The 25,945-nt window shown below is 54.8% G+C and overlaps 1 protein-coding gene across 2 annotated transcripts; it reads right to left on the bottom strand.

Annotated features, from left to right (window-relative positions):
- On the bottom strand, positions 1-25,236 carry PACSIN1 (protein kinase C and casein kinase substrate in neurons 1). 2 transcript variants are annotated; one of them, XM_079934620.1, is made up of 10 exons: positions 25,081-25,236; positions 8,073-8,197; positions 6,998-7,154; positions 5,784-6,019; positions 5,229-5,384; positions 4,949-5,124; positions 4,455-4,575; positions 4,229-4,356; positions 3,061-3,248; positions 1-2,568 (listed from the first exon to the last, which is right to left on the bottom strand). In XM_079934620.1, exons 2-10 carry the CDS (start codon positions 8,133-8,135, stop codon positions 2,459-2,461), a joined length of 1,335 nt encoding a protein of 444 aa, XP_079790746.1. In that variant the 5' UTR covers positions 8,136-8,197; positions 25,081-25,236; the 3' UTR covers positions 1-2,458. The 2 variants fall into 2 exon arrangements, with proteins under 2 accessions (XP_079790746.1, XP_079790747.1); XM_079934621.1 differs by lacking the exon at positions 25,081-25,236 and adding an exon at positions 18,748-19,090.
- Between the last annotated feature and the right edge of the window lie 709 nt (positions 25,237-25,945).

A 25,945-nucleotide genomic window follows, 5' to 3' on the forward strand; every position in this document is an offset into this window, starting at 1 on the left:
TGAGACCACAGCACTTCTCGGAGTTTCACAGGTGTTGGACTAATGGAGTCAGGAAGCCTAGGGTGGCAGGCGGCGGGGCAGCCCCGGCTCCTCGCAGAGCCAGGCCGCAGAAAGGGCGCTTAACTGGGGACAAAACACGGTACACGCCGAGCCCCGCAGAGCGCCCTGCGCAGCATCCAGGGGGCGGACGGGGGCTGCAGGAGGCGGTGGGCGTTGAGTGACTGACACCAGCACTGACAGGTGGGGCTCAGGGGGACTTCCGGGTGGGAGACCCTCCTGCCCTGGGGTCCCGAGGAGCCTGGGGACTGAGAGGGAGTGGTCCCCAACAGGGCCGTGGAGGTGATTGCTCAGAAGGGATGGGTTTCGAGTCCCTGCCCCGGCGTGGGCTGCTGGAGTGCTGAGGGGGACAGGCCTGGGGTCCAGCCAGGGCCACAGCCCCTCCCCAGGTACCAGGAAGCCGCGGGCACAGAGAGGGGGAGCCCAGACCCAAGGTGCAGATGTGCTCGCTTCCCGCCTTCCAAGGCGCAGAGGCCTCCAACCCCAACTCCTGCCCTTGGGGAGAGGCCGAAGAGGCTTTTGTTCTGGAGTCCGGAGGCCTGAGGCTTCCGAAATCTTAGTTCAGGCTCTGAGGGGCCTAGGGCACATCTCAGGCTGCAGCAGAGGCCCAGAAGGCAGACAGTAACAAGAACAGGGGTGCTGAGAGGGGAGTCTGCCCGACCCTGGGGGTGCCATGGTCCCCAAACCCCCAACTCCCCTGGCCCCAAAGGAGGCCTGCACCAGCTCAGGGCCCTGTGACTCTGCCCAGGTCCTCACATGACCAGGCTCAGGGCCCTGAGGCTGGGGTCTGTGACCTCCTGAGTGGGCTGCTGGGAGAAGAAGCACGGAGCAAAAGAGGACGGAGGCTGATGGAGGGGCTGGGGTATCACACTGTCTTTACCTGGAGGCCCGGGGTCCAGGAGCTGCTGGAGCTGAGCGGGTAGGGTGTCTGCAGGCCCGAAGCTCAGAAGTGGCGTCAGCTGTGAGCAGTAACCTCACCTGGTGCTGCCGGAAGCCTCAAGGCCTCACCCCGGAGGTTCCCGAGACTCCTCTTCCCATCATTCCCCTACCTCGTTGGGTCTTGTCCTGCCCTGGTCGGCTTCTCAAGCACCCTCGCCCCACTCCTATGGGCAAGGCTGGTTGGTACCTGGTACGAATACCTGGTAATCCAGCACCACTTCCTTTCACCAACCACAGGAAACACTCCTGCTCTTGCAGGAGGCCCTTTGCCTCCTCCCACCCACAAAAGTCCTTTAACTGAGACCCAGGCTTGGAGAGATGGAGGGGCTGCCAGCAGGAGGGGCTGCCAGGGGCTGGGGTTGGGCGAGAGGGGACAAGGAAGAAAGACCTGGCGGCTGTCCTGCTCCTGAGGCCGGGGCTCCTCCCTCCTGCAAACCCATGCCTCTCCCATTGGCCACAGGCACCGGGTCCCCAGTGCCTCCCCAGGCAGGCCAGAGCAGGGGAGAGAGGCATGGGAGGCCAGCTTAGCCCAGTGGTTCTACAGTTTTAGATGGACATGGAGGGAGGGAGGGAGGCAGGGAGGGCAAGAGGCCCTCCTCCCCAGGAGGCTGCTACTGTTGTTGGCTTTGCGCTGGGCTTTGGGGCCCCTCTCCACGGGCCTGAGGCCTTACAAGAGCGGGGCCGGGGTCTGAGGAAGAGCCTGTGCCGGAAGTACTGACAGCTGCAAAGAAGGGCCCCAGCAGGGTCCTGGTCCTTCCGCTGAGCCTGCTCCCCGTTCACTCACCCTCCTACACCCCAGTCACACTGTCACCAACCCCAACTCACCCCTCTTCATGTCCTGGGGAGTCTAGGGACCCCTGGAAAGCTCTATGGGAGAAGAGGGTGACCATCCCTCCTCCAGCCCCACCAGTCCTGAGGCGCAAGGCTAGGAGAAGGGTACTCCCCAGGCAGAGTGGAAGACTAAAGAGGAGGCCCCCTTCTTGGGGGGCTGCAGGGGAGGTCTTTCACAATAGGGAGGGGGTGGGAGGGGAGCAGGGTGGGGCTGGAGGCAGAGGTCATAAAACCAGGCCCAGAAGATGGGGGCAGGTGCTGGCAGCCTGGGGTGGGGAGGGGAAGGCTGGGGGGACTGAGGCAGGATGAAAGGGTCCAGGAGACACCCCTCTGGGCTCAGGAGACTCTCTGGTGGGATCTGAAGAGCAGATGTTGTGATGTCGCTGTTGGGCTAAATCCTAAGACCCTCACCTACCCTGGGGCCATCACCCCAAGTCCCACCACCCTGGCCTCCAGGCAAATGCTCTGTCTCTTAGTATTTTTTTGTTTTGTTCTGTTTTGACTTTTAAAAAAATAAAAGCTTGATTGGAAAATATGTCTGGAACTCTATGGCGAGGGGAGGAGGACAAGAGTGGGCAGGGAGGGGAGGCGGTGGGTGAGGAGTGGGGGTGATGTGGAGGGAGCAGGGTAGCTAGATGGCCTCCACGTAGTTGGCGGGATAGAGGCCCAGCTGCCCGCTGTCCAGCCGCCCGCGGCACCAGCCCTGCTCGTCCTCCTCGCCAAGCTTGGTGAGCTCATCTCCTAGGGAGGGGACACAGAGGAGCTGCTTGACAGGAACTCAGAGAGGACTGACCCCCACCCCCACCTGCCGGGTAAGCCCTCTGATTACACTGGGCTGACCCCAGTGCCCCTCCCATTACTGCCCGGATGCCAGCCCCCCCTCCACCACGAGACCAGCCCCACCCACACCTCAACACCCACGGGCGGCCCAGCCAACCACCTAATCTCGGCTCCACCCCAGAAACCCAGGCCCCGCCTTCAGCTTCACTGCCGTAGTCCTGTCCGTCCTCCTGGCAGCCCTGCCCTCAGGCTCCGCCCCCAATCCTTGTTCTGGCCCTACCCCCACCCTATTCTCAGGTCCAGATTCTGCCCCTGGCACCCAGTTGCCAGTCTCAGGCCCTGCCCTTGCTCTCCAGTTGAAGTCTTGCCCCCGAAGCACAGGTCGCCCTCCAGGTCTTGGCCACGCCCATGCGCCAGGCCCCGCCCCAGATTCGACCGGTCCCGCCCCCTTACCAGCCTTGAAGCTGAGCTCGTCCTGCTCCTGGCCGTCGTAGTCGTAGAGCGCCCGCACACGCACTCCCTTGGCGTCTTCATCGAAGGGGTTGGAGCCCCCGTTGGCTTCATTTCCCCCAAATGGATTCCCGCTCTCGTCGTCCGACCACTCAGTGGCGTAAGTCTGGCCCCTGTCGTAGCTGCTAACACTGAGAGGCAGAGAGAGGACCCAGCATGAGTGGCCTCTCACCCTGTCCTTAGGGCTGCCCCCTCCTCCCAGCCAGAGCCCTGACCCTAAAGTCCACCAAGGCTGGAGCAAGGACGGGCCTTGTAAGACGGGGTCCGGAGCCAGTGACCTTCACTGACAGCTCTTTAACCAGATGGGAGGCAGGACTATTAGCATTACTCAGCCCTTGAGTGAGGAGGTGCTGAAGGAGACCCCAGAGAACATCTGACCCCTCATCTGAAAGGGGTATTACAACCCAGTGGCTAAGAGTGAGGATTACTAGTACTAGGGATGTAATGTACAACATGATAAAGATAATTAACACTGCTGTATGTTATCTATGAAAGTTACAACAGTAAATCCTAAGAGTTCTCACCACTAGGAAAACAATTCTTTTCTAATTCTTTAACTTTGTATCTATATGAGATGACGGATGCTCACTAAACTTATTGTGATAATCATTTCATGACGTATGTGAGTCAGACCATTATGCTGTACACCTTAACCTTATACAGTGCTGTGTATCAATTATATCTCAATAAAACTGGAAGAAAAAAAAACAAAACAAGAAAAGAAAGAAAGAAGGCCAAGGCAAATATATGAGTGAGGATTCTGGAGCCAGACCTCTTGGGCATCATATCTTGGCTCTGAGGCTTACTAACCAGCTGTGTGACCTTGGGCAAGTCACTTAACCTCTCTGGGTGTTGATTTCTCCATCTGTAAAATGGGAATATTTACACACTCCTCAGAGTGTTGAGAGACATTAAGGAGCTAATTTATGGAAAATGCTTAGAACAGTACCTGGCACACAGTAGGTGCTCTCATGGGGTTATCTATCACTACCTTTGAGAGGAGCCCAAGCTTGCCATGATTGAGACCATTTCTTGTCTCCTGAGGTAAAACTCAGCTGTCCCAGTATGTGGACCCCCCTGGCCCCCAGGAAGCTCCGTAGGAGGCACTTACCTGCCACGGTCCCCAGCCTGGGATGTGGACTCCACCATCCCAGCAGCATTGGTCAGCACTACCCCCTCTGCCTTCTTGGGCTGTTTCTCCTTCTTGGTGGTGGTGTGCGGGAGGTCTGGGTTCCACTCCTGGGGGGTGTCAGGGGAGCAGTCAGGCTGGGGGACTGCCCCCCAAGGCTCCTTCCAGCTGTTTCAGATTCCCCTTCCCCATCCCCGCACATCCTCACCTCAAACTGGGGCCAATTCATGGGCATGCCAGGGCCGCTGGTGCTGCGGAACCATCTGAGGTCGTCCTGGGCGTCGGCCCCCCGGATGGCCTGCTCCAGCTCCCGGTACACTTGAACATAGCTGTGCACGGGGGAGATGGAGAGGTGCAGGGCAAGATGCACCATGGCCCCATCTCAGCCTCAGTGAGGGCCAGAGCCTGTTCAGGAGACCAGGGTGCTGGCGTGCCCCCCAGCTGGGAATCAGGCTGCTTCCCAAGGAGCAATCTCTGAGTGGGCAGCTCCAGGTATGCCCAGTGGGCACCTTTCTCCATCCCCACCTTAGCCACTCACCCAGCCATCCAAGCATGTTTCTTGAGTATCTGGTGTGCGTCAGCTTACACCCAGGCAGCTACTGGCCCCTGCAGCTCCGCCCTCCCCTTCCTGTCACTATAACATAGGGCCCAGGATGCCCTGCTGCCTCTGCCTGTGCCCACCGTGCCGCCACGCCCAGCTACCTGCTATTCTCAGCTAGGTTGAGGTGACGTTTGATGTCTAGCAGCACCTCCTTGAGGAAGACCAGCCTCCTTTCCTCAAATTGCTGGCACTGTTCAAACACCTGCTCCATGCCCTCCATGTACTGGGGTGTGGTCTTGCCCACGTCATCCAGCACCTTCTCATACTTCTCCTGTGTCTATAGGAACCAGAGCAAAGTGGGGGGTGGTGGTGAGACCCAGGCCTGCAGCTCCCAGCTGCCACCCACTCCAGGGGGCCCTGAGACCCCAGCCCGACCAGCACCTTCTGCACATCCTGCTTGCACTTGTCCACTTTGTCCTGCAGCTTCTTCTGCTGCTCAGGTGTCACCGACTGCTCCGTCTTGCTATTCATCTCCCGGGTCATGGCCAGCTTCTCCTCTTTGCAGGCCAGATGGTAGGCCTTCTTGGCTGCCTCTAGCTGTGGGGAGGGGGGAGAGGGGGCAGGGTGTAAGCAGAAGCAAACGTGTTCACTTTCAACCCCTCCCACCTGCCCACTCCACCGGGAGCTGTGAGCACACATTCTTAAAAGGCGGAAGGGATGCAGGCCCCAGCTTCAGGTATTCAGGAGCAGTGCCCACCCATCTGTGCATTTCCCTGCACCGCCTGCCCCTGTGGACACCCTCCCCTCGGGCACTGCAGTGCCTGCCCCATCTGTGGGTGTTTCTCTCTGGCAGGCAGTGCTGCTCTCCTGTGGGCCCAATACCAGCGGGCAGTGTACTGCCTGCCACATCTGTAGAGCCCCTCCCTCTGATCAGTCTGCCCCTCTGAGCCCAGCTGCCCAGCCTCGCCCCTTCCGTGGCAGCCGCCCACCAGGCACCTCCTTCATCTTCTTGGCCCAGGGCTTCTGGGCCTTGCGGAAGCCGTCTTCAGCCTCCTTGGTCTCCTTGAAGCCGCCCATGATCTGCTTGTGATAGGCATCCTTCTGCCAGTTCTTGACCTTCTCCAGGTCCTCGTTCAGCAGGCTGTTCTTCACCTCCTGGTGCAGTTCGCTCACCTTGTCCGCCTCCGTCATCATGGCACCCCAGGCCCGTTCCAGGCTGCCATACTGTGGGCCTGAGGAAATGGCCATGTGGTCACCGGGTCCTCATTACCCCTGGCCCAGAGGCTCGCCTCACACCTCCTTTCTCTAAGGCTTTCCCCATACTTCCCATGGCAGCAGAAATGCCCTCCTCTGCTCTCCCTACAGTTTTATCCATCTTCCAGGGCCCAAGAACAGCCACCTGCTTCAGGAAGCCTTTTCTGAGTACTCTATCCTCACACACCTCGGCCTCCAGCCCTCATGAATTCTTCTTAACAGCGTCCATCTCTGGGCCTACTCCCTGTCTCCCCCATCAGCTTGTGAGCCCCACGGGCGGCAGCCTGGACCCCCATGAGCTCTCACAAGCCAGCACACAGCACCAGACACACAGTCGGTGCTCCAGGAATGTTGACTGAAGGTAAAACTGAAGAACCAACTGGTGACAGATAACGGGAAGCCACCGGGACCACACATCCCACAGGATCTGGACCAGCAAGAACAATTGCTATAATAAAATTTGCATATGGGCCACATTAAACGCCCTGAATTTGATAGCTGAACTATGGTTATGTAAACAAGTGTTCTTATTCTTCGGTGATCCATGAAGAATTTAGGGTGAAGGGGCATGTCTCTAACTTGAATGGTTCAGAAAAGCTACGCCTATAAATAGAGAGAGAGTGAGAAAACAAACGTGCTAAAATGTGAGCTGGTGAGTCTAGGTGAAAGGTATGTAATTCTCTGTACTATTCTAGCAACTGTTCTCTAAGCTTAAATTATTTCAAAATAAAAAGTTGTTTGTTTTTAATCCAACCTAAAATTGCAGAAAGTAGAGTTGACCGGGGACAGGGAGGCCTGCGTGGTTTGGGAGGGGAAGTGTGCAGGGCAGGGCCCGGCGACTGGGGGGTGCAAGTGCATCCAGAGGCAGGGCGCTCCCGGGACCCAGACAGTGGGGGCCCGGTTAGCGCCTGGGGTGTGCGCAAGGGCTGGGCATGGGGCAGGAGGGGGAGGGGCACCTTTCTCGATGAGCTGGCGCCAGCGCTTGGCCCAGTCGGTGAGCTGCTGCGCATACGCCTTCTCGATCTTGGCGCGCTCCTGCACGCAGTTCATCAGGTCGTTGCACAGCCGGTGCCCGTCATCGATGCGCTTCACCGTCCGCTTGTAGTTCCCCACCTGGCGGCCGAGCAGCGAGCACGACTCCCGCGGGCTCCCCGCCTCGCCCGCCCGGCCGCCCTGGCCACCCTGTCCTGCAGGGGGCGCCCGGCGGGCCACCCCGCGCTCACACCCTGGGGGCTCTGGACCCTCGCACTGATGGAGACTTGGACACCCCCCTCACACCCCACCGTCTATACACTCCCTCATCCCACTTTAAACAGAATTTCCTCACTGCCACCAAGTGCAGAAGGATATTTATAATTTGGACTTAGACTCAAATGAATTATTCATTTTGTACTTGCCGTGCTAAATCTATTATATTTATATAGAGTCATATAAGCGTTGAGCTGAGCTGCAGCTTCTTGACATAATATTATGTTTTGTAGACATCTCATTAAACACTTATTAATTTAGGTTTGGCAGTTTTTACTTTGGGTTTTGGAAGCCGATGGAAAATTTCTTTCTGGGTCTCCAATATTTTGGAAGGCTCCTGCAATGCTGACTCCACGTCTTTGTCGCTGCGGGGCTCCCTGAACTTGTAACACTTCTCTGTGACCAGTGCTCCGCCCCCTGCCCACTGCATAGGGTAGGAGGCGGGGCACAGCTGTGAAAGGCCACGTAAGCTGTAAAGTGCTGCACCTGCCTGCGTGAAGCACAAGGAGTCTGAGCCGGGGCCCCCAGAGCAGAGGGTCAGCCCTGTTCCACATCATAAATTCCACAGGATCTCTCCAGGGGCAGCTGGGAGGCAGAGGGGCTCTGGGCTCAATGGTCTGTAGGAACCACTTGGTGGCAACAACTGCCCGCTGGACATGGAGGGCTTTGGAGGGGTCCGTGGGGCTGGGGAGCAAGATCTGAGGTCACGGGTGGGTGGGAGCCTGGGCCTCCACGCAGCCAGGCTGCCTGGTCCCCAGGACCTGGGGAGCATCTAAGCCTCACCTCCCAGAAGCTGTCGGTGGTCTCCTCTGGAGCGAGCGAGGCCTCATCGTAGGAGCCAGACATGGTGTGGCCGTTGCGGGGTGGACAGGTGTGGAGTGGCGGTCAGCAGGCTGGCTGCTCATGTGCTGGGAGGGCAGGAGAGAGATCCTGGAGATGAGGGCAGCTCCCCGCATGCCCCATTCCAGGCCTGGGGCCCCAACTTGCTGTGGGGGCTCTACAGGCATGAGCTCGCATTGGATGGGGGCTTCCTGCCCAGAGACTGGCTCCCCATCCCTAGGGTAACCCCAAGAGCCACCCTGTAGCACCCCTCGTGCCCACCACCCGGTCTCTCCACCATAAGCCCTTCACTCCACATCCTGTCCTTCCCCTCTCCCCTAAGTCTGTCATCCAGCTCAAGTGTGGGCACCTCTTCTCAGAAGCCTGCTGCAACCACCAGAACCATGGTGCCTGCAACTGTTTTTGTGCTCCTGGACTCTTAGAGCTAAAACCTAGGGCCACGTAATTACATATTTGCTTTATATAAATCCACAGTTTGCTTCACAGACACACACAACTCCTCAAAGCCAGCAATCAGACTTATCTCTGTGCGTGTCCTGCACTCCCTCCCCAGGACCTGGCACCCTGGGGCTCAACGATGAACCCTAGAAGGCTTCTCAATCGGCCCACCTCAGTACTGCCCACCCTGACATAGCTGAATCCTTGCACCTGGTGCAAAAGACCCACCTCAGCTCCCCCCCAATCCCCAATTGACGCAGAACCCCTGGTCTCAGCCCCTAGAACCTTCCTGAACCCCCCACCACCACCTGAAGCCTGGACCCAAGCCCCTTGGAAAGCTGGCAGCAGGGCCCCTCCTACCTCCCACCCAGGCTCAGTGCCGCCTCAGTTCTCTGAGCTACTGGGCTCCTGTAAATGCCCTTCCGGCTGCCCTGGTGCCCAGCCTCAAAGCCTCCATTAGCCGCTTATGTATCTCCCGAGTCCCAGACATGTGGCTTCCCGGCCCACAGGTCAGAGCACCGCCATCTGCGTGAACGTCAGGGTGGCTGTGTGTGCCACGGATCTGTCAGCAGGCAACACGGCTGTTCAATCTAGGCCATGTGCTGCCCCCGGGCCGGGGCAGGCACTGCCCTACTCCCATCCCCCAGTCCTCATTGCCACCCTGGACGAGAATGGCTCAGCAGTTAGGAGACAGGACTCAGAGAGCTAGGGGCCTGGTCTTCAAGGGGGCAGCGAGTCCAGGCTGGGCCTGACCCTGAAATGGAGCAGGACCCTATGATCCTTGCCGCCCATTTCCTCAGCCTGCCTTTTGTCTGTGGAAAAACTTTAGCCAAACAGTAAAGTTTAATCAGATAAGTGAGAAAATGCAGAAACAAGACTAAAAATCTGAGTCTAAACAAGTCCAACAAGAGAAAATAGTAATAGTTCAGTCATTAAGCATAGTCAAGGACCTTTAGTTCTTCTTCAAGGGCTCTAGATAATATTCTGAGCCATATCCTGTGAGCTGTCTTACAGATACTAAAACCCCCACCAGGTGGAAGAAGTTAACTACATGATGACCAGGCTGTAGCCATGACGTAAGCTGCCACAATTCCAAGAGCTGGCCTCAAAGAAACGGGAACAAACCGACCCTGGAACTGAAGACTAAGTGTACGTAAACAATCAAGATGACGCTGGTCAGACCACCGCATGACCCATTTCAAGATGACTGTCACAGCTGACTATGCTGTTTCTGCAAGTAGCCCCTTCCCTTCACCTACAGAAGCTCTTGCCCACTGATTGTCAGTGGGGGAGAATTGGCCTTTGGACGCGAATCCGCCCTCCCCCCAGGTTGCTGGCCTCCAAAATAAAGCAAACTTTCCTTTCCACCAAACTTGCCTCTTAATTGGCTTTACAGCAGCGAGCAGCCGGATCCCCAATTTCGGTAACAGTTTTTGGCACCGACGTAGGGCTGCTGCACTCTCACAGCACCTCGCTCCCTGGGGTTTTCCCGAGCAGACCCGCCCACCATGACCGTGTGCTGGGATGGCTGCGAGGAGCCCGCTGCTCGTGCGTGGCTAGCTGGTCCTGAGAGAGGGATTTGGGGGGGCGTTCCTAGCAGCAGCCGAAACCATTTGTTTCAGGAACCCTCCCTGTTTCTCCCCTGCTCAGCTCTGGCTGCCAATGTACGTTTTTCCTTGGTAGCACGGAAACATGCATCTAGACGAGCTGACAAGCTCCGAGACAGAGTAAGTCCACTGGTGCGTACCCAGGCAAACTTCTATTTTGAGCACAAACTGCTATCTGGGCATTTTGCCAATTGGTTCTGACATGTGTCTGACACTGAGGACCATTTGTGTTGGGGAAATATTTGTTTGGGGATCTGTACCAGTCATCCTCTTGGAGGATTTGTGACAGTTCTGTCTTCTGGTGTGTGAGTGTATATATATTCCATTTGTGTGATTGGAAAAATTTTAGCTATGAGATTATGGCTAAAGAAAAAAGACAATTTTTTTTGGGCCACACTGCTTGACATACAGGATCCTAGTTCCCTGAACAGGGATCGAACCTGTGTCCCCTGCAGTGGAAGCACAGAGTCTCAAGAACTGGACCACCAGGGAAGTCCCAAAGATACTTTTTTTTACCAATATAAGACAAAAGTATTCTTTAGACTCTGGAGAAAATTGGTTAAGATGAAACTCTTTTGAAATTCCAAGAGTTTTGAAATTCTTCTGGTTCTTTCTGCATCTGCAGTTTGAGAAAGCTAGCTTGATAAAATACTCTTTTCAGAATTCTGACCCTCAGAGAAAAATATGCCTAGGAGAAAACTTGAAGTTAACTCTTATCATGTCCTTGAAATACAAACACAGCCCACTTTGCCTGAGACTTCAGCCTTGGGTTAATTAGTAGAACTTCAAAAGATGTTTGGGTTTATTAAACATGCATCTTGTACCACAATAAAGAGAAACTATGCTATGCGAAAAAATGTGAGTTTTTAGAGGTTATGGAATATGTTCTTTTTAAAATTAATTATTTTATTTTTGGCTGCGTTGGGTCTTCATTGCTGCGTGCGGGCTTTCTGTAGTTGCGGCGAGTGAGGGCTACTCTTCGTTGCAGTGGACGGGCTTCTCATTGTGGTGGCTTCTTTTGTTGCGGAGCATGGGATCTAGTTGCACAGGCTTCAGTAGTTGTGGCAGGCGGGCTCAGTAGTTGTGGCTTGCATGCTCTAGAGCGCAGGCTCAGTAGTTATGGCACATGGGCTTAGCTGCTCCACGGCATGTTGGAGCTTCCTGGACCAGGGATTGAACCCGTGTCCCCTGCATTGGCAGGCAGATTCTTAACCACTGTGCCACCAGGGAAGCCCATAAGTTTCTTTCTCTAGCCAACTTTGAGTATTCCAAAAGGCCCCTAGGCATCTCAGAAGAAATATTAAAGCAACTAGGATTTCGTAAGTTAAATTATATGGACAACATTTGATAACTTTCAGATCATACTGCTGAACTGGGTAAGAAATTTAAAGAATTCTAATGAAAAGCTATTGTTTTGCTTCAAACCATATGTATATATGTATTTGGCTGTGCCGTGCAGCATGCAGGATCTTAGTTCCCTGACCAGGGATTGAACCTGTGTCCCCTGCATTAGGAGCGCAGAGTCTTAACCACTGGACTGCCAAGGAAGTCCCTAAAACCATATTTTTGACCCCAATGCTCAGGATGGAAAAAATTGGCTAGTTAAGTTATCATAGAGTATAATTACTTATGATGTGTATCACTGCTGGCTTTAAGTTTACTACTAAAAGCACATGTACAGGGACTTCCCTGGTGACACAGAGGTTAAGACTCTATGCTCATAATGCAGGGGGCCCAGGTTTGATCCCTGGTCTGGGAACTAGATCTCACATGCATGCCTCAACTAAGAGTTTGCATGCCACAACTAAGGAGCCCACAAGCCGCAACTAAGGAGCTGGCGAGCCACAACTAAGGGGCCCTCGAGCCGCAACTAAGACACAATGCAACCAAATAAATATTTTTTAAAAATAAAAGAATATGGGGCTTCCCTGGTGGCACAGTGGTTGAGAATCTGCCTGCTAATGCAGGGGACACGGGTTCGAGCCCTGGTCTGAGAAGATCCCACATGCCGCGGAGCAGTTAGGCCCGTGAGCCACAACTGCTGAGCCTGCACGTCTGGAGCCTATGCTCCGCAACAAGAGAGGCCACGACAGTGAGAGGCCCGCACACCGCGATGAAGAGTGGCCCCCACTTGCCACAACTAGAGAAAGCCCTTGCACAGAAACGAAGACCCAACACAGCCAAAAATAAAAATAAATAAATTAAATGAAGGCTCAACATTAAAAATATATATATATATTTGAAAAAAATAAAAAAAATAAAAGAATAAAAAATAAAAGCACATGTACAGTGCTTGTGTGACAATTGGGTATTAGTGCTAACATGTGTAGCCTATAAAATGTTTCCCCATCAGCATATACCCCTGTATTAGTTTGTCATGTCTGATTAGTTTTCCCCCATCATGGATAACTAGGCCAATATATAACCAAAAAGTAGGTCTAGCACTGAGGGACACGAATGAACCCAGAGCAGCAGTGCTGGAAAAATATATTGATTATCAATGCTTTCTATGCAAACATTTGCAGTTAAAGTGGGGGGGAAATGATGGAAGAAATTTTCACATATTGAGGTATGGGGAAGTCATTCTGGCTTACACATGATTTAATATGAACTTTAGACTAACCAAAACAGCCTGTTTGTGGCCTAGTCAACATACATTGTGTATCTGCTTTAACCATTAAGGGAAAAAAAAAACCACATTCAGAGAATAATACAAAGATGCATTTTTACTGTTATTCTCATTGTAATAGGTCTACTAATTTTCAAATGTTTGTCCAGGTACTATGACAAGTAATCAAAGAGAAAGTTAATGTTTTCATAATATAAAACGTTGGGGACTTCCCCAGTGGCGCAGTGGTTAAGAATCTACCTGCTTGGGCTTCCCTGGTGGCGCAGTGGTTGGGAGTCTGCCTGCTGATGCAGGGGACACGGGTTCGTGCCCCGGTCTGAGAAGATCCCACATGCCGCGGAGCGGCTGGGCCCGTGAGCCATGGCCGCTGGGCCTGCGCGTCCGGAGCCTGTGCTCCGCAACGGGAGAGGCTACGACAGTGAGATGCCCGCGTACCGCAAAAAAAAAAAGAATCTACCTGCCAATGCAGGGGACATGGATTCGATCCCTGGTCCGGGAAGATCCCACATGCTGCAGAGCAACTAAGCCCGTGCGAGACAACTACTGAGCCTGTGCTCTAGAGCCCGCGAGCCACAACTACTGAGCCTGCATGCCACAACTACTGAAGCCTGCGCACCTAGGGTCCATGCTCTGCAACGAGAAACCACCACAATGAGAAGACCACACACTGCAACAAAGAGTAGCCCCCACTAGTCACAACTAGAGAAAGCCCGTGCGCAGCAACAAACACCCAACGCAGCCAATAAATAAATTAAAAAAAAATGTTGATGCTAAGCATGCAACTTGAGATTATTTCCAACTCTGTGTCCATTCCCAAAATGAGGCAGGACTATGCCCCACTTCAGCAGGAAGTAGCGAGAGCAGTTGTTGCCCCATTCACTCAAAGATTTGGGGGAAACTGGAACAGAAATGGAACTAAAACAGAATTCCTCTACCAAGTCTACAATTAACCTCTCTATCCAAAACTTTATTCCCTTTCTTGTTTTGTACCTGTCCCTCCTCAAGACTAAGGAGTATCAAAGAAAACAGGGTATTGAAATGGAGCAGGACCCTATGGTCCTTGCCCCACATGTCCTCAGCCTGCCTTTTGAGTGTGGAAAAACTTTAGCCAAAGAGTAAGTTTAATCAGAGAAGTGAGAAAATGAAGAAACAAAGGAAAACAGTCCAATAAGACTAAATAATAATAGATTAGTCATTAAGCATAGTCAAGGACCATTAGTTCCTCCTCAAGGGCTATAGATAATACTCTGAGCCATATCCTATGAGCTGTCTTATAGATACTAAAACCCCACCAGGTGGAAGAAGTTAACTACATGATGACCAGGCTCTAGCCATGACATAAGCTGAGAACTGGCCTCAATTCTGAGAGATGGCCTCAAAGAAATGGGAATAAACCAACCCTGGAACTGAAGATTAACTGTACTTAAAATAATCAAGATGCTCTATGTCAAAAAAAACAAACAAGCCAATCAGAAAATGGGCAGAAGATCTAAATAGACATTTCTCCAAAGAAGACACAGAGATGGCCAAAAAGCACATGAAAAGATGCTCAATATCACTAATTATCAGAGAAATGCAAATCAAAACTACAATGAGGTATCACCTCACACTGGTCAGAATGGCCATCATCAAAAAGTCTACAAACAATAAATGCTGGAGAGGGTGTGGAGAAAAGGGGACCCTCCTACACTATTGGTGGGAATGTAAATTGGTATAGTCACTATGGAAAATTGTATGGAGGTTCCTTAAAAAAACAAAAATAGAGCTACCATATGGTCCAGCAATCGCACTCCTGGGCATATACCCGAAGAAAACCATACTTCAAAAAGACATGTGGGCTTCCCTGGTGACGCAGTGGTTAAGAGTCTGCCTGCCAATGCTGGGGACACGGGTTCAAGCCCTGGTCCGGGAAGATCCCACAGGCTGCGGAGCAACTAGGCCATGCACCACAGCTGCTAAGCCTGCACTCTGGAGCCGGCGAGCCACAATTGCTGAGCCCATGTGCCACGACTACTGAAGCCTGTGCACCTGGAGCCCGTGCTCCACAACAAGAGAGGCCACTGCAATGAGAAGCCTGCGCACCGCAACGAGGAGTGGCCCCTGCTCACCACAATTAGAGAAAGCCCATGCACAGCAACAAAGACCCAATGCTGCCAAAAATAAATAAAGTAAATATATATATAAAAAGACACATGCACCCCAATATTCATTGCAGCACTATCTACAATAGCCAAGACGTGGAAGCAACCTAAATGTCCATCCACAGAGGAAAGGATAAAGAAAATGTAGTACATATATAGAGTAGAATATTACTCAGCCACGAAAAAGAACGAAATAATGCCATTTGCAGCAATATGGATGGACCTAGAGATTATCATACTAAGTGAAGTTAAGTCAGACAGAGAAAGACAAACATCATATGATATCACTCATATGTGGAATCTAATTTTTTTAAATGATACAAATGAACTTATTTATAAAACTGAAACAGACTCACAGATTTCTAAAACAAACTTATGGTTACCAAAGGGGAAACATGGTGGTGGGCGGGGGGAGGATAAATTAGGAGTTTACAATTAACATACACACACTACTATATATAAAATAGATAACCAACAAGGACCTACAGCACAGGGAACTCTACTCAATATTCTGTAATAACCTATATGGGTAAAAAATTGGAAAAAGAACAAATATACTATATGTATAACTGAATGACTTTGCTGTACACCTGAAACTAGCACAACACTGTAAATCAACTATACATCAATAGAAAATTTAAAAAACAAAAACAAGATGATGCTGATTAAACCACTGCATGACCAATTTCAAGATGACTGTCAGAAGTGAATGCTGTTTCTGCATGTAGCCCCTTCCGTCTGTCTATAAAAGTTCTTGCCTACTGATTGTCATTGGGGGCGGGGGGTTGGCATTTGGACAGGAATCCACCCTCCCCCCACAGGTTGCCGGCCTCTGAAATAAAGCAAACTTTCCTTTCCACCAACCTTGCCTTTTAATTGGCTTTAGAGTGGCGAGTAGCTGGACTCCACTTTCAGTAACAACACTACTAGGAGCTGTGAGCCTTGAGCAGGGGACAGCTCACTACTTCTGCACCGCAGCCTTGGACACTGTGAACCCTGACCAGTGAGGATGCTGGGCGAGGGCTAGTCTCTGCAAGATTCAGCCCAACCAGGGGATCCAGGCTGGCCCTCAGGCTCTGGGCAGACATGTGGCACCAACACCTAAGGATACTTGGTCAAGGGTGTCCCTCCCCTTCTCGGGCCTCAGCTTCCCCATCTGTTCAGAGGCTGGTGCTCTTTTGCTCCTTGCTCCTCTCAGGCACTAAATATATTTTGTTCCTTTTGCCTTAGCAAAGCCTCAGACACACCTTCCCACACTCACGCACAGTGGTGGTAGGTGGGCAGGAAGGCAGCTGAATTCATCAAGGGACAAAGAAATGAGCCTCAATTTTTTTTCTTCTTCATTTGGCACTTTTCACTTAAAAAGCAGTACTTGCTTCATAAAGAACATTTTGAATTTAGGTTTGAAGAAGTAAAGGGCAGGGATATTTAATGAAAGACTTAAGTATCCCTGGGGCCAGAGACCATCTAGAACCCTAGGAGTCACAGAGCTCTGCTCTTTGGGATCTCCAGCACGTACAGCTGTTAGCAGCTGGCGATGGGGGCGGGGGGGGGGGTGTAGGGACATTTGGTTATGGGAGCAACGACGACACGGTTGAACCCACCCCTGGTAGTGGGGAAGTGACTCCACACACCTTGACAGAGGGCAACTTGGTGCTCTCTCCCACCCTTAGAGGCACACACCCTTCACCCAGCAGCACCACCCCTAGGAATTTACCTGGAAGGTAATGCCACCCAATTTTATCTACTGCAGCACTGCTTGTAAAAACCAAAGGCTGGAAACAACCCAAATGCGCGGCCGCAGGGGACCAGTTAAGTAATTTACCATGCAGGCCTGCAACACAATGCTCCGGTCTCGAATGGAAGGAACCCTCCAAGCCCTGTCACTAAAGCAGGACGAGCCAGGTTCAGCACAGTGTGGCTGGATCTTCCATTTTTATGGGGGGAAACATACGAGCAGAGAATATTTTTGGAAAGCTGAGTAATGGTAGTTGCCTTCAGGGAACTAGGTGGCTGGGGAACGGGAACAGGGAGGGATTTTTCACCATGGGTCCTTTTGTGTCCTTTAGATTTTGCCTTGCATACATTATATATTTTTTAAAAAGCCTCCAGCCAGTGCTGGAGAAGAGCTGAGGGAGCTGGGAGCCATGGAGGGAGGGGACAGAGCAGTGCAGATCTGGCAAGTCAGGCTAGAAGGGAATGCAAGAAGGCAGAGGCCACTCTCCACCTTGTCCAGATCCAGGGAGGGTGGGACTGGCTGCGGCCCCACCCTGGGTGTAGGCAGGGTTTCCCAGCCTCCCGGCGAGGTAGCACATCTAGTAGAAATAGCTCTACCCTTGGGGTCCCTGCTCTGCCACCAAACTGCTGTGTGACGCTGGGTGACTCACATGGCCTTGCTGTGAAATGTGGGTGATGCAACCAGACTTAAGGATTAGATGAGCCGGCGGTGAGGGTCCAGCCCACACCCTGGGAAAGACCCACACAGAGGTGGCCCAGGAAGCCAGGCAGGCAGCGTCAGGGAAGGGACGTGGGAGGGGGCATGGGAGCACCCCATCACCCCGTGGCCAGACATGCCACCCCGCCCCGCCCCTGCCTCCTCCAAATCGGCCGCACACCGGCACCCGGGGGCTTAACTCAGGCAAATGCCGGGTCCTTCCTGAATGGCGGTCAAGGGCTGCCATCACTGAGAGTGCGGCATCTCTCAGGTCAGGAAGCTGGCGTGGCCGCAATCTGCTGCTCCCGGTGGCCAAGCCCCATCCGCACTCAGCTGTCCTCAGCCCATCAGACAGGCACAACGTCTATCACTTTTCTCATCGTGGTTGTAAAGCTACTGTGGCCCTGGAAGCCCTGCATCGTTAATAATAACAGCTGGCATTATGGAGCACGGACTTGGTGCCAGGGCCTGTCGGCACGTCTCAGTGCCTCTAATCCCCACTGCAGCCCTGTAAGGCGGGAGCCGTTCTCACCCCCACATTGTGGATGAGCGCCCAGAGGCTGAGACCCGAATGAAAGAGCCTGTCAGCTCTCACTTCTGATTTGTCACCTCTGTTGCTGGAATAGGGGTGAGAGTCCCATTTCAGGATGGGCCCTCTCTGTCTGTGGAGCCAGGGAAGGTGCCGGGCCTTTCTCACCCCCAAGGATGCTGTAGCCCTTGGCACACATGTGGCACGGGTGGTATTGGGCTCTGGCCCCAGCTTGACCTCTTTTACCAGTGAGATCTCGGCCGGGTTGCGTCACGGGAGTCTCAGTTTTCTAACTCGTATGATGAGAAAACAATACTTGAGTCTTCAAAGAGCAAATGATAAAAGGGTGGTAAGTTCTTTTTGAAAAACACAGACCACTATGGAAATGTGAAGTTTTAATGCAGGCCTTGAACTTGCCTTTAAGGAGAAAAGAGCCTGAAGGTGAAAGGTGTTCCCCCTCAGGCCCCAGGCCCACTGCCAGCTGCCTCTAAAAGACCTTGGGGGGCAGAGGCCTTGGTCATGTTCCCTTGACCCCTGGCTTGGAGAAGGGATAGAGGAATTAAAAGCATGAGCCCAGGGAGGGCAGGAGGGTGTGGACGGCACCGTGTAGATTCCTAGGCACTAGCCACTAACAACCCCAGGCCTCGGAGTCACCCAGCTCCTCTCTCTTCTCGCACCCCACACCCAACCCATCAGCAGATCCTGAGCAGTGCCTGGCACGCAGTAAGTGCATGATCCTTATTTGCAGAATGATGAATAAATGCTAAGGACCTTCTGGAACATTCCTTCATTAAATAGCAGAAACACTGAACTCTGTACCCTAGAGCCAAACATAGTCACCTGCACACAGTCGGTGTTCAATCCATGTTGATAACGATGGTGACACAACCAAGAGCCGAATCCCAGAGGAGGGGGTCCCAGATCCCTCCTGTCCTCTGCTTCCGAGCCCCTCCTCTCCTCTTGGTCAACCCTCAGGGTCCAGTTCCAGGGTCTCTTCCTCCTTGATCCCCCGTGATGATTCTGCCCTCAGGATGCTGCCCTCCATCCCTAGGGATCCCGCAGCACAGACAGAATAGGTAGCAATCGGGCTGTCACGTCACCCTCTCTTCACTCTCTCTTCATATTAACCACAACCATTTTTGAATACCTACTATGTGCCAACCTCTTGATGCCCTTTATTTCTAATTCTCTTAACAACCCATTGAGATGAGTGATGACTCCCCTGCCTTCTCTGAGACTCAGAGAGGTTAAATAACATGTCCAAGGTCACACAGCAGGGAGGAGGCAGAGTCAGACCCAGACCCAAGGGTGAGTCCTTCCCCTGCCCCTCCGTCCCAGAGCCCATACTCCATGGGTGTCACCCCAGCCCTCCTGGCCTAAGGGACTGGCTCAGCTCAAACCTCGGCAGGGCCATGAGAAGCCAGAGCTGCCTCCCCCTCACCCAGGGTGGGTCTCAGATCTCACAAACATTCCCAGCAGCTCCCCCGCCCCTCACCTCACCCAGAGATGGACGGGCTCACTGTGCCTGACGTGGGGCCACCCAAGGACCCTTACCAGCCTCTGCTGGGGCTTCAGATGCAGCGAGAAGGATCCAGGTCAGCTGGAATACGCTGTCCTTCCACCCCTCCCTGTGACACACACCCCAAGCTCATTCCGGGCTCTGCTCCTTTGCTCACGCCTTCTCTCCTGCCTGGGGCGCATGCTATCCTCCCTCCCATGGATCACCTCTCCCCAGAACAACCCTGCTTCCCTTCAAGGGCCAGCTCAGTCCCCCGCCAGAAGCCTACCTCAGCCCCACACCCGGGTGCGGTTCCTCATCACACCCCGCTGTCAACCACGTCCTGCTGGCTTCAGGATGCAGCCTGCTCTCCCGACATGCACAGCACCTCCCACCAGATCAGCACTACGAGCAAATTAGTTAAGGGCCCTGCCTTGGGGCCAGACAGAGCGACTGGGTTCAAATCCCGGCTCTGCCACTTTACTGGCTGTGTGACTTTGGCAAATTGCTTAAACTCTCTGTGCCTCAGTTTCCTCATCTGCAAAATGGAGGTGACGATACCACCAACCCCATGGGGTTGGCGTGAGGGTGAAATGAGTAGCCACGGGAAGCACCACGTTAACTGTTATTATTACTGTGGGTATTATTACCCGCTCTTGCCACAGCTGCAGAGCTTTCAAAACAGGAGACTGTCTGGATGATCTCTCTGGATGACCTCACGTCTCCTTCTCCCCTCTTTGGACTAACACCCCCATAGACCTTTGCTAAGGACTGACTTGTGTTCCCCTCCAATTTATATTTTGATACTCTACCTCCGCAAAGTGACTGTATTTGGAGATAGGGCTTTTAGGAGGTAATTACGGTTAAATGAGTTCATAAGGGTGAGGTCCTAATCCAATAGGATTGGCGTCCTTATAAGAAGAGGAAGAGCTCGCCCCCTCTCCCCGGGCTCAAGCAGAGGGAAGGCTGTGTGGGGACACAGCGGGAAGGCTGCATCTACAAGCCCGGAAGAGAGGTCTCACCAGGGCCCTGATAGGCTGGCATCTTGATATTGGACTTCCAGCCTCCAGACTGTGAGAAATAAGCGTCTGCTGTTTAAGCTGCCGAGACTGGTGTTTTGTTACAGCAGCCTGAGCTAAGACCACCTTCCATGACGGCTGGGTCTCGTCTGGAACCCCAGGTCTCCAGGTCCCCTGTGAAGAGAAGATCCCAGGCCTGGCTTTCTCTTGCCTTCTCTTCAGGTCTAAAAATCAGGCTCCACAACCTCCATCTCCTGTGAGGTAGGTCCCCAGGGCAGCCCCCAAAGCGCCCTGCCTTCAGAAATGATAAACCCCAAGGCGGGGAGGCGGGAAGAGGATGGAGGCAAAGGGGGAGACTGAGGGAGGCAGAGCCTGGGTCTCACTTGAGGCTGGAGGGCCCCAGAGGGACGCAGAGCTGAGGGAACGGGTGGGCCGCAGGGTTCGTCCCTGCGGGAAAGGGTTGAAGGCACTGCACCCCAGCCGCCCCTAGCTGGCCTCCCCTCCCCTCCCCTCCCCTCCTCCCGGCCACTCCCCCGACTCCAACCTTCACCCCTCACTACCCCTATCCTAACCCCTCTCCCTCCAGCCCCATCAGGCCCCAGGCCCTCTCACTCCTCCAGAAAATCACCCCCAAAGGCAGCCCCCGCGCTCCCCTGCTCCCAGGCCGCGGATGAGGCCACGTCTCATTAGGCCCACCCGTCTCTAGGGAGCCTCTAGGACCATTCTAGGTGCTGCAGGCTCAGCAGGGAAGGAGAACAGGCCTTCCCCCCATGGAGCCTACACCCCAGTGCAGACAGGAAGCCAAGCAGTGGATAAACATCACCACATTAGGTGATTAACATTAACAACAGTTGAAAAAACCAGGCAGGGAAGAGGGTGGTCAGGGGCAGTCTCAAGTAATGACCGGTGGAACAGGTGTACACACACCCCAGCTCCCCACCTTCCTGGCTACACTGACTCTCAGAGGTGCCCAGTGGGATCGAGCCCCAGCTGCCCACAGTGGGAACTGGCTCACTCAAGCTCCCTTCATGCCTCATCTCCACACTCTCTGTGTTTCCAGGGACCACCTCCCAATGAACCACTCTAATCGTAGCCTTGTCTCAGCCTCCACAGATGGGGAGGCAGGAGTGGGAGCTGGTGGGAAGACAGGCCCCCATCCTCCCTGCTCTGGACGTGTCTCCTCGAGACCAGTCATCCCACACATGGGCCCTCTGTCCTCACAGGGTGTGTCCTGTCCTGAGCCCTCTGCACCTGTGGTCTCCTGGAGGGCAGGAACCAGGTCTGCCCGCCCTGTGGATGATGCTCCTGGTGGGTGCACAGCAGGCTTTCCCGAGGCACAGAACTCTGACCAGGAAGAAGGGGCCCTCCGTCTTGAGCAGCACTGGGGGTGGATGCATGCAGCCCACTCTTCTCCCCTTCCTGGCCGGGTAGAGCTGTCCTGGCCATGGCTGGGTCAGAAAAAGGCAAGAAGTGTGCACCCAGTCCATGCAGGACATCCTGTCCAACTCGATGCCCTGGGGCAACTGCCCAGCCAGGGGGGCATTGCATCCCTTCCCCTGTGAGGGCTGAAACCATTACAGCACGGATGCAGGGGGCCAGCCATTGAGGCAGAGACTCCTGGCTTTAATTGCAGCCCTGATCCTCATAGTGCAGCTCTGGGCTACAGCATGAGCAAACCAGAAACCTGCCTGCCTCATGGAGCTGACATTCTAGAGGGCTAGACAGACAAGAAACCAGATGAAAAAGTAAATGATCAAGTGTGGTAGAAGGTGACAAAAGCTCTGGAGAAGAATAAGGCAGTGAAGGGGTCTGGGAGGGATGGTGGGGACTTAGGAGCGATGCTGTTTTACACAGGCTGGTCAGAGAAGGCCGTTCTCAGAAAGTGGCATTTGAGCAAAGACCTGAAGGAGGTGAGGGAGGGCACCATGCAGATATCTGGGGGAAGAGCATCCAGGCTGAGGGAACAGCCAGTGCAAAGGCCCTGAGGCACAAGCATGGCTGCCACGGTTGAGGAACAAGGGGGCCATGTGGCTGAAACAGAGGGAGTGAGGAGAGGGGAAGGCTGAGGTCAGAGAGGTTGGTGGGGAAGGCGGGGAGAGAATGCAGACACGTGATGCCTTGTAGGTCAGAGCGAGGCCTGTGACTTTTCCCCCATCGAGTGAGATGGGAGCTAGTGCAGGGCGTGAGAAGAGGTGGGATGCGATCTGGCTTAGAGTTTTTGTTGTTGTTTTTAATATTTATTCGTTTATTTATTTGGCTGCACCAGGTCTTAGTTGCCGTGTGTGGGATCTTTTAGTTGCAGCACGTGGGATCAGGGATCGAACCCAGGCCCTCTGCCTTGGCAGCGTGGCGTCTTAGCCACTGGACCACCAGTAAAGTCCCTGGCTTACGTCTTAAAGGATCCCTGGCTGCTGGGGGCATAGGAATAGGGGACTACAGGGGGCAAGAAGTACAGGGCACCTGCTGGCAGGTGGCTGTAGCCCTCCCATCAGGGAAGATGGGGGCTCAGACCAAGGTAGTAATGCCAGAAGCAGTGAGGGGCGGGTGGGGTGGGAAGTACTCTGACGTGGGGCCAACAGAATTTGCTGATGGTTTGGCTGTGAGTGCGAGAGGGAGGAGGAGTCAAGCGTGGCATCAGGGTTTGGGCCTGAGCAGCCGGCAGGTGGGGTGCTGTTTCCTGAGCTGGAGAGCACCGCGGGAGGAACAATTTAAGGGAGATGGGAGCTCAGTTTTGGCGCCCTGAGAGCCAAGTGGAGATGTTCCTTCTTCTCCCCAGAGCTCCTGCACTGGGGGCACGTGGGGAGGGGCCCCCCCTGGGCCAAATTGTTCCTCTAGTCCTGGGGTCCCGGCCTCTGAGTGATCCTGGGGCTTCCCTTCAGCTCCCTCTGATGCTGGGAAGGCTGCTGGAGGTGGGGGGCATGTGCTCTGGGCTGTGAGCCCGCTGGGGGTGATGGGTGGGGCTGGGAAATGGGCCCCAGGAGGCCATTCTGCTGGCTAACTGCCCCAGAGCCTGGGGGCAAAAAGGGTAGGAGAGAGACAGAGCAAGCAAAGACAGACCCCAGGGGGACATGGGACAGAAAAAAATTGAAGAGAAGGGGAATGTGGCCTAGAGAAGGCCAAACAGGAGTGGGGGGGCGGTGGTTAGGGCCAGGCCTGAAGGGCCTGGGGAAGGGACAGATCCTTCCAGCTCTTGACCTCCAGGCCTCACGGGCCCTTGTTGTGGCCGGGATGGAGGCTGGCCCAGCTGTAGGAGGTGAAGCAGGATAGACGCCAGTGCCAGCCCCAGGCCCTGACCTGTGCCGGGGCTCAGAGAAGCAGGGGGCAGATGGTAACGGTGCACGCGGGTTACTGGACTGACAGCTTCTGGGCAGATCTGCAGCCCTCACCCAAGCTCCTGCCATCTGAGACCCTCCCTCTCACCTGCTGGGCCCTTAACCCTGAAGTGGGAGGCCCTTGTGCCTCTACTCAGCAGGTGCAACTAAGGTTTGCAGAAATGAATGGAGCCACGTCAGCCTCTCAGCACGTATTCCCCGGCCCCATCACACTGGGCCCTGTGCCCAAGTGCCCGGGAAGGGGAAGCGCCACAGAGTGGTACCAGGACCCAGCCAAGCTCTCAGGGGGTGCTGGGGATGGAAGGCAGGCAGGAGAAGGGGGCAGACCCTCCAAGGCCCAGGCACCCTAGGCACGCCTGAGGTTGCACACACCAACCCCTGCCCCTCAGGCTGGGATCTCCTCCCCACGCTGGCCGAGGCCCTTCAGCTGTGGCCCAGGGCCCGCCAGGACCAGGTGCACTCCACCCGCTGCGCTGCTGCAGGCCCTCCTGCCCCCTCCGTGCCCAGAGCCAGGCAGTGCGGCCCAGCTCCTCCCCAGGCCCGGCCCCACCCCTTCCTGGGCAGCAGGCAGCAGCTCCTCTGCAGTGCCCCGAGCTCCCCCAGCAGCAGTGGAGTCATCCCCAGAAGCAATGCAGCAGAGGCACAGAGAGAGGGGGAGGGAGGGCCACAGGCACCCCCCACCCAATCAGGGCCCGCTCTCCTATACCCCAGCATGGAGCCCCTGGGCTTGCTGGGGCGGTGGGACAGGGGTCCTGGGGGAACTGGGTCTGCAGGGGAACAAGGAGGGGTAAGGGCCTCAGCTTGGGGGAGAAGAGAGATGCCTCTCTCCTGACTGGGGCTCTAAGCCCAGGGCCTGAGAGCAACGAGGCCAGCAGGGAGGCTGCTGATAGTGGAGGCGGGGGTCTGCTGGTTCCAAATGGCCAGGGCCCAGCAGTGCCCTGAGCAGGGGCGGGGGGTATCCTCACCCACACACCCCCCAGCCTCAGACTGGGGAGCAAGCACTTTGGGTTCCTGGGAGTTCCAGCCCCCTTGGCCTGCTCTGCCTGGGAAGAGGCATTTCTCCAGTCGGGACCTGTGGCAGCGGTGGAGAGAGGGACAGAAGTGCAGAGGAGGAGAGGTAGCAGGGGCACAGTCCTCCTGATGGAGAGGACCCAGGTTCTGAAGAGGGCCTCTCAGGATGCAGGCTGCTCCCCACCAGTTCTACTGGCCCTGGCCCCTTCGACCCCTGTGCTTGCCACCAGGTACTGCCGGTAGGAGGGCACGGCAGCCCTGGGGCCCCACTCTCCGTGCAGCCTCTTCTGGCTGTCCCCACCGGAATGCCTACCTGGGCCCGTCTGGGCACCTAGCCAGGGGCACGTAGGAGTGCACTGTCCCCACTGGGCCAGGCCAGGGCCGGAGGGGCCGGCTGTCCTCCTCCTTCTCCGTGGTGGCGGGCAGGGAGGGGGCCTGGCGCCCGGGCTGGGAGCTCTGTCCTCTTGGGTTCCCTCCACCGCTCGCTGCTCGGGAAGGCAGCAGCGCCCGAACTGCAGAAGCCAGCTCCCCGCCCCCACGGCCGCCTCCTCCCCCTCCCGCCTCCCGACCCGCCTCCTTCTCCCGCCACCCACCTCCTTCTCGTTTCTATGGCAACCGGGCAATGCTCGCTCAGCCAGCCTCCTTCCCGCGTACACCCGGGGACGCCCGCCTACGTTGCGGCTCCTGCATCCCCGGGCTGTTGGGCACGCGCACACTTCACCTTCCCAGGCTCTTGCAACCACGCCCCACGGGATGCGGGGGGGGTCCCTGCTCCAGCCCCGTCTTCTCTTTCTGCCTGAGACCCTGCTCCCCCAGCATCCCTTCAAGGCACTGTAAGCTGCACCTTTCCACACGCTTCCCTCAGGTCCTTAAAATCTTACCGCATGCCTCTCTGTAAAACATTTCTACTTGCTTAATCATTTATTCTCATTCAGTCATTCCTCAATTCCAAACTTTTACTCTGAGATTTTTCTGTGTCAGGCCGAGTGTGAGATGCTTGTCTACAATCTCATTCCATGAGATTCCATACCCATTTTACAGATTGGAAACTGAGGCCCGCAGTAGTGAAACAACTCCTCTGGGCATCCAAGGTTCCTGGGCTTGCTATTGGCAGCAAGGCTTTGTGATCTGAATTCTGGTGCTGCTCCCACAGGCCACAGCTGTCATACACCCCTTAG

Source organism: Stenella coeruleoalba (assembly GCF_951394435.1).
Source record: "Stenella coeruleoalba genome assembly, chromosome: 10".
NCBI lineage: Eukaryota > Metazoa > Chordata > Mammalia > Artiodactyla > Delphinidae > Stenella > Stenella coeruleoalba.